The sequence below is a fragment of the Sinocyclocheilus rhinocerous genome, unplaced genomic scaffold (genome assembly GCF_001515625.1).
Source record: "Sinocyclocheilus rhinocerous isolate Xijiao unplaced genomic scaffold, SAMN03320098_v1.1 scaffold7990, whole genome shotgun sequence".
Classification (NCBI taxonomy): domain Eukaryota; kingdom Metazoa; phylum Chordata; class Actinopteri; order Cypriniformes; family Cyprinidae; genus Sinocyclocheilus; species Sinocyclocheilus rhinocerous.
Genome location: NW_015652378.1, coordinates 1 through 9,123, shown reverse-complemented (window position 1 = coordinate 9,123; position 9,123 = coordinate 1). Strand labels below are relative to the sequence as shown.

The following is a 9,123-nucleotide window of genomic DNA, read 5'->3' as shown; positions in this document are numbered from 1 at the left end:
AAAACATCCATTCAGTTCTTTCACAATGTTAAAGTCCACTAGCATTTTGAAATAATGTATCTGTGTCACTGCAGTGGGAACTGACGCTATTGAAAAGCTTGAAAAAGACTCACAGAAGGTATTGACTCTTGACTCCATTTAGCAGACGCTTTTATCCAAAGCGACTTACAGTGATAGATATATGAATAATTTATAGTTCAGATGTGTATTATATGATTTGTATCATCAGTCTCATTCTTTTGTCTCAGCCTCAGTTACGGCGTAGAATCAGTACAAACATCATTGCAAAGCAAATCCAGGTTGGTGCACAATGAGTCTCAACCATTCATCTTAATTTAGTTTAAGTGCACTTGTAATTTTCTTTTCTTTTTCATTTGAAGAAGCAAAAAATAAAGGAGTCAGAAGCTATATTATCTTCAGTGACCAATGAGATTTGTGAAATCACAAAGAAACCAGACCACACAGATGACTGCCAAATGAGCAGAGGGTAATTTGGATACATCTGTACATTTATATTTGCAATGTAACAGAAGTAGTGTCAGATCTTTTCTTCTGTATAGACAGCTTCAGGGATGATGTATTTTTGCAGGCCAAAACCTAGAAACAAGTTAGCATTTTAGCACTTTCGGTTCTATCCTCCTGAAGTCAGTTTGAAGTCAATTTTTTCACTGGGTTTTGGGTAAAAGCTTCAAATAAGGTCTGTGGTTAAGACCAGTTAAAGTTATTTTCACGTATTCTATGACCTTAAATATTTTAAAGATTTAAAGCTTTTATTTATTTTGAAAAGGTGCTAACAGCTGGTTAAATGGGACTGCAGAGGTTGTCGGGATGTTAAATGCCATCATATCGCACTGGTAAACTCATCTAATCACTAGTCTGCTTTCACAACTTCATTGTGTTTATAATCGCACTCTCGCAAACTATTTTAACGCAAACTTTCAGAGTAAATAAAGACTGAAAGAGTTGTTGACAGCTAAGTAGTTATGTAGTTAATTTATAGCCTACATTTAGCTTTTTACTTCTGCCAGTTGTATGTTCTTCAAAATAAATAAAAGTTGTGTTCATTTGTGAATATTATAATGATGAACAGAATATGTAAGGATCGTAAACTTTTGTTGGTTTGATCTTATTTTCTACAATAATCCAAAAGCCAGTGGAAAAATCCCATTGGGTTTTTGTCCAGGGAACCAGTGTGATGCTAACTTTCAGGTTGGCCTGCAAAAATACATCATCACTGTAGTCAGTGATGTACAGATGAGAAAACAGATTATTGAAAATATATATATATATGCTGGAGACTTGATTCAAGTCTCTTTTTTTTTAACCAATGATATACACAGAACAACCATTCACAGTAAAATCATTTATAAAATATATACAGTGAATTTTTATCAACGTGAAATCAAATTTTAAACTATTGACTGACTTTATACACATTTCTAATGTCCTGTAATTTTTTCTTGTTTCATACCCTTTTTTTTAACTTGGGAATACATAACATTTTGGAGTAAAATGGGTTGTGAATGATGTTTTATGCTGACTTACTACAGTGTAAGTGTGATTAATAACCACATCCAAGTCTCACATTTCTTTAGGCAAGTAACGTTAGTACCTCAAGATGACAGTCCCTCACAAACTGCCACAGTGGATGCTCCCGAGGAAGACATCCTCTCCCCAAATTCATCCCAACCAGACTCTGAGTCTTGAGCTGGATCCCACATTTGTAAAAAAGTAGGTAACCTTAAACATGGGCAAATGGTTTTTCAAAGTCATGGAGAAAAAGTTTCAGGAATAAAGGAACCTTTAATGTATCATTACAGACATAAACAATCCACAAAGTTTGATTTAGTGCTAAGATTTACTCTGCTACAGTTAAATAGTGGTATATTAACCATTTCATAATTATGAAAATAACAGACACCCAAGTTCACTGCCAGTGTTACCTCATCAAAAGCTGAGGAGGAAGGCTTCGCTGGAGCGCAGTCATGCCTTGCTGAAGGAATCCGAGCGCTACCTCAGAGACTGTGATAGATGTGTCATTAGCTTGTAAGTTACACTTAATATTCATTTGCACGCTGCTTTTTCACATAGTCTTTTATCTATTGAATTATTAATCCATACTGATCATTTGTTTTGTCTGTGACTCCACCTGCAGACAGCGCCCTCTTATGCAGTGGATGTATCGTTGCCGCTGGATAGTCTTTGTCATTTACCTCGCTGTTCTTTGCTCAATCATTATATTAGCCATATTAGTGTGGTTGCTGCAAACCCCCGTCTTATGGATGTGAAAATTATAATAAATATGTACAGAAATGGAAATGTGATGAATATGTTAAAAGCACTGTTGATAGCTTTTAGTTACTATTTGGTAGATGTTTTAACTTTGTTTTAGGGCAAACTGTTTCATGTATAGTTGTAAATGGTCTCAGAATAAAAGTCTTGCACTGGCACTCATGTCAATGTATGCTCTACATCTGTTTTCTACAATGTCAATGTGAAATATTTGAAAATGTGACAAAAATGCACAAACCAATAGTGAGGATCTGTGATATTGTTTATTAAAGTGTATTATAAATAATATAAAATATATTTCATAATTAGTTAGTGTACAAACAGGAAGTAAAACATTTGGTATTATTAAAACTCACAGATGGATTATTCTGACAATGCATATTACAGTAGCAGAGCAACACTTCACTAATTTTTAAAAAATTGTGTTAGGAAAGGGGCAATATTAATTCACAAATAAAAAATATTATGGAAAAATAATATATTAATTCATAATGTGTTAAATTAAATAAAATCATGGGGAAACTAAGACATTACATAATACATTAATTATGACGAATCGTGTACAAGACACAAATATATACTAAAAGATGTCATTTCCATGAGGGCATTCTTTTGCAAAAGGTGGGCCACACTCTACTGACATCAATAAAAACACAATTATATTATACATTCATCATAAACATCTGGCATGATGCCTTACAAAGAAGTCTTAGACTTGAAATTTAATCACAAATGTAGGCATATATGGAATCGAGGCTCAGCTCCAACTTGGTCAAAAAGTCTCGGTGAGAATGAACATAATCAGACTACATCGGTGAGTCCATTGGCTCAATAAATAAAAATAAAGACGTACAATGAGAGTTCACTTATTCTCTGTGTCATCTCCAGGTTTCTTCTACCTGGTTACACCTGACTCACAATCTCGGAGTCTTCCTCTTCGTACCACTGCAGCGGCGTTCCATCCGAAGCCCTTTGCAGAATCACCTTCTGAGAAACCTGGATCGAAACAAGTATGCTCATCATTTACCAAGAACGGATTTCATTTACGAAACTGGTACTGATAAATGCACATATTGTCCACATCTTTACCTGTTTATGAGAGGGAATCTGGTGGTAGGGTGGCGGCACTGGGCGCTTGATTCGAATCGATCCTTGCCGTTCAAGTGAGCGGGGTATGGATATGACTATATTGTTTTTCTGGTGCCAGGTTTTAAGCTCCCCTGATACCACATCTCGAGGAAGCACACGGCTGGGGTGGTTGGGATATTCTCTTAGTGACGTCGTGCGGACCACCTTTGTGTATGGCGGGGGAGGCTTGAGCATTCGTTTGGGTGAGGTAACCTCGACTTGTTGGGGTTTATTAGTATGTACAGGATCAGATTGTGAATTCTGTCTGAGTTGCAGCCTTGCCATGTCTGCCTGAAGTGGTGTCCCATTGCTAATCTTCACTCGATTGGGGCCGGGCACGAGGTGAGGTGGGTTTTTGTTGTTGTTTTTGAGTGTACTGTAGGTGTTGAGCTGGCTTGGTCCTTTATTTGGAGCAGTGCGATGGTAGCCGTATGGAGGCGGACAGGGTTTAGGTGCCTCGGTGGTCGTCTCTCGGCTGGAGGAACTGCTGTATGAGGAAATGGAAAGCTTGGAGCTGCTGTCTTCAGAGCTGCACTGATATAAACGTTGAACTGAGTAGGCTAATGCGAAATCGGTCACTCGTTGTCGCGGCAACTTGGTCCGGCCCCGTCCCAGGTCTGAGCTGGCCTTGGTCAATTCTGGTTTGCTTCTGGGAAGCCTATTTGAGAGGAGATGATAACAGATTAGTAAGGTAAGACATTGCTGTACAAATACAAATGTTGCTAATTAATAAACTGAAACACATCAATTAAAGATATTGGTAACATTTTATTTTTTAAGGTGTCCTTGGTACACATGTTACATGTACTTACGATTATAATAACAATAAATTATGCATAATTATATGCAAGTAACCCTAATCCTAACCCAACCCATATAGTAAGTACATGTAGTTAATTAATATTACTCAGAGTCAGTACTTAAATGTATGATTACACTGTAAAAAAAACACCTTGAAGTGTAACGAAAATATTTAAATGCAACTGCTTCACTAATATTTTTAGTATGTATTTCCCAACATATTTCACTTTCACAAGTTTTAAAAACAGTCTTAATATCAATTTGAGCCATGTATTTGAAAAACAGTATTCAGGCAATCCTAAAGTACCAATGCTGTATATTAATTTACCTGAAGGACTGTGAGAACTGTCGGCGCAGTGGCAGCTCTGGGGTGGAGGGGGCGCTGTTTGGCTGATTGTTTCGCACTGGCAGACTCTTAAACACAAACTGGGGTGCTGGAGGAAGTTCTGCCATTCTTGTGTCTGTTGGTGAGCCTGTTGGACTGCTGCTGACACAGAAGCACAACTGTTTTTAATATTGATAATAATGTTTCTGCACCAAATCGGCATACTGGAATGATTTCTGATGGATCACTTAAGACTGGAGTAATGGCTGCTGAAAATTCAGCTTTGCCATCACAGGAATAAATTACATTTTACATATTTAAAATAGAAAACAGACCTTTTAAATTGTTATAATATTTCACAATATTACTGTTTTTACTGTAAGTTAAATAAATGCAGCCTTGATGAGCACAAGGAAAAATACAAAAAAGGTAACACTTTACTTAAAGCATATATGTATAATGCATAATAAAAGTCGTTTTAATGCATTAATTATGCCTTGTAATGCATCTTATAATCTCATGAATAATTGTAACCACAGTTAATACATTATCATGCTTAATTCATTGTTACACTATGCATTTTAAATTCGGTTATAATCATTTATGACAAGATATAATGTATTACAACGCACATTATCAATAATTATAATGTATTATACACTTAAATAACCCTTTATAATGCATTATACATAGAGGCTTTAAGTAAAGTGTTACTAAAAGTCTTACCAACCCCAAACATTTGAACAGTAAGGTGTATGTTAACCAAATGATCTATCAAGTACCTTTAAAACAGCTCTAACAACACAAAGTAATGGTATGCTTATATTGCAATTAAATATCTACCATGGGACTCAAAGCTAGAATATCCCACAGTACCTTGAGCGGCTGCTGCAGGCAGAGGGAGAAGGTTTTTGTTTCTGGTAGGGCTGGTCCAAGCTGGACTCCTTCCATGGAGAGTTCTGGATGGGTGAGGCATCATAGTCCAGACTGGAACTGGAGCTCGATTGCTTTGGGCCGTTATTGGGCAAGAGAGTCAGACACTGGAAACCGCTGTCTGTGGAAGACTCCAGAACGGCTGGAGAAAAGGGAGCAGAGTCTGAGTCTGTAGATAAAAGACCATTTTTCTACATTAGCAAACTCCTAGAGCAGCGGTTCTCAATTCCAGTCCTCGCGTACCCCCGCTCTGCATGTTTTGCACGTCTTTCTTTGTTAACACACCTGATTCAGATCATCTCGTTAGAAGTGAGCTCCGTGCATGAACTGTGTTCCGATTGACATGGTCCCTACACAGTGTCCATTGCTCCCTACTCCCTGAGCAGGGGAAATCCGTTGAAGTTTACTTCACTTCGAAATATTCATTTACAGATTTGCGCTGCCTGCAGCGTCTTCACACACATACGAAACTTACTAGAGAAGCGTGAAGTGGGACATAATATACCTCTGTAAATAAATACAATTTAAATTCACGTCTCGCACACTTAAATGCCCTTTGTATGGAACATATACACTCCCTTCAAACTGGAATCATGGCGGAATATTCGGACAATAATGTCCACTTCGCAGGGCACTTACAGTCAAATATAACAAACGTCTGAAGCAATAAGAGAAACATACAAAATGTGCAGAGCAGGGGTACTCGAGGACTGGAATTGAGAACCGCTGCATTAGAAGACAATTGAACATAACATGAAACTCATAAGAAAACACAATGATATCATCAAACAAAATTATATTCAAGAATAAAACTTGGTGACATTTTGGGGAGGAACTCAATCTTTGAGTTGATCTGAATCTTACAGTTGAATCTGCTGGTTTTGAAGATGAAGATGAACTTTATTCACTGTGAAAACTTTAGATAATGTTTCTTTGTCATGTCACTTGTAATGTCTGGTTAGGACAGATTTATCCAGATGATATTTTATTGCTTGATGCATTATTGTGTCACATTTGTTGAGGACGCATCAGATCTGAAAGTGCTGGATCTGAAGATGATCTACTTACTGTGAATGTTTTTTGTATGACTGTGTAGAGAAGATGATTGACTGAATTTCTTGTCACAGTGTGAACACTTGTAAGGTTTTTCTCCAGTGTGAATCCTCTCATGCTGTTTTAAACTGCTCGCTGAAGTAAAAGTCTTTTCACACTCAAAACACATGTACTCTCTCACACCAGTATGCATTTTCTGATGTACTTTTAAATTTTGTAGAAATGAAAAACTCTTTCCACACAAATAACATGAATGTGGCTTCTCCTTTGTATGAACTCTCAGGTGTGTGCTCAGGTATGAAGCTCTCAAAAACGTTTTGCTGCATTGATCGCATGTTTCTCTCCAGTGTGGATATTAATGTGTCTCTTAAGGCTTGATGATTGTGTGAAACTCTTCCCGCACTGATCACAAGTGTACGGTTTCTCTCCAGTATGAACTCTCATGTGAAACTCAAGATGATGTTTGCGTGTGAAACTCTTTCCACACTGAGTGCAGGTGAAAGATTTCTTGGCTCTTCTTTTCTTTAAATCTTTCTGTTTGGGTTTTTCTCCACTTTTGACATGATTTTTCTCCTCAACTTCACTCAATTCTTCATTCTCCTCATTTTCTTCAATTGACTCTGAAATTAAATTAAAAATTGTTCTTTTTTTTAGTAACTCATAAAAAAACAAAAAATAAAAATAAACTGTGAAAGGACATAAAAATTAACAATGATATAATAGCGGAAATAGGGCTAAAACAGAAAAGTGAAAGGACATGAAAATGAACAGCAGAAAGTAGACAATTGCATTACAAAATTTTGATCATTTTAATGTAATTTTATAAATTATACTTCCCTGAAACTTTCCATGGATGAGGTACATTGATCTACAAATTATTATTTTAAAAATATAATAGGCAGAAATCTCATGTTTTATAGGGAGAACTGTTTAATGTTTGTTCAACAACATGAAGGATGTGAGGATCCTCAAATACAAACTGTGTGTTGCATCAAGACAGCGACCATACATTTGTGTTGTTTTTAGTGTCTTGTTTTTACTCAATTATAACAATTTAGTCGTATACTCGTTTATAATCATTAGCCATTTATGTAATTTATTGTTAGATTTTTTTTATCAAACAATACATTATCATTTACCATTTAAATAATTTTATTATTTGATAATTTATTCATTCATTTTTTTTTATATGTTTCTTATTATTTTCCTTGCTTATGTATTTTCATTGTTTAATCTGATGATTGTGAGGTTTAATTAACTGTTTTGTCTGAATGAAAAAGAGATAAGAGGGAATGTTAATGGAAACTCAAGGTTTATGGGATGTTGTGTTTGGTAAAACAATACTTGTTGGATTTGTGCTGTTCAGATGATGTCTGAGCATTGAAACATAATCAACTAAGATTTTTCAATAAACTTAGCTCCTTTTTATGATCATCACTTTGTCTCCTGCTTCTGCTCTTCTCTGGCTTTGCTCAGTCCACTTCTTGGTTGACAGTGTTAATATAGTTTAGACTTGATGTTAATGGGTTATGGGTTTCGACAACCCTGCTGACTATTTGTTCAGACTGCAGACAAAAAAAGATATTTTCTGATAGGATCTGGCATCTGAGACTGGATCTTAACGATTTGATGCTCGTCTTCACTTGTGAACTGATGGAGATATTCCAGCATTTATTGCTGAATTACTGTGGGAGGAGTTTCACTGATGATGTGTTGCAGTGGGCGGAGCTGAGCTGCCAAAATAAAAAATAAAAATATATCAGTTTTTAATATATCTATTACTGTATCCAGATGTCAAATTTTTGTGTCTGCATCAAATTAAATTTACAAAAGTGATTTTATACAGATAGCAAATCAATTAAATGCAAGTGTCTATATGTTTTCAAATATTTTTTGTGAAAACAAAATGTCAAAATATAGGTGAAATAATGTTCCATCATCATTCAGCGATATATCAAACAGATATATTTATGTAAAAATGAAACAATATAGTTATTCTGACCTGTAAAATATGTAAAAGAAAAGTGACTATATTCTATTACATTTTAAATTATTGAAATTGTATTGCTAACAATTGGGTAAAACCTAGTAATGTGAGGGATAGTGGCAAAATATAAAGATTGAAAATATCAATTAATGAATATTTTGGTGCTACACTATATGTAGGGTTTTCAGCTCTAAAAAGGGAAATATTTATGACTAATTATAACTGGTTATGATTAATAATAAATATTTAGATTATATCTTCGAATTAACTGTAGCAGAATCAATATTACAATTATTTGATCTGTCCGTCCACCGAGCAGACAATATAATCATTTATCAATTCAAGGAACGATTATTTTCCTGGCCAAGGAAGAATAATCTGTCCTTCTTTGTGCAGTGCTAGCAGTAATTTAGCAAAATGTAGCAAGGGTTCACACATTCATTGACTTCGAATTGTGAGCAGCAAACAGAGACAATCCGTTGTGAATATAAGGGATTTAATAAATGAAACTATATCTAACATATAACTAAGCAAAACACTTCTACATACACAGAATGAGACAAAGTAAGGAAAAGAGAGAGAATAGAAAAAGAATGGCAGTATT

General features: G+C 35.5%; 1 protein-coding gene across 1 annotated transcript; it reads right to left on the bottom strand.

Annotated features, from left to right (window-relative positions):
• Window positions 1-2,785: 2,785 nt before the first annotated feature.
• On the bottom strand, window positions 2,786-5,648 carry LOC107714898 (uncharacterized protein C1orf106 homolog; the record flags this gene model as incomplete). Its single annotated transcript, XM_016520892.1, has 4 exons — window positions 2,786-3,288; window positions 3,382-4,078; window positions 4,550-4,705; window positions 5,423-5,648. Coding segments are annotated over 4 exons (1,172 nt in total), but the record flags the coding sequence as incomplete, so codon positions are not given.
• Window positions 5,649-9,123: the final 3,475 nt, after the last annotated feature.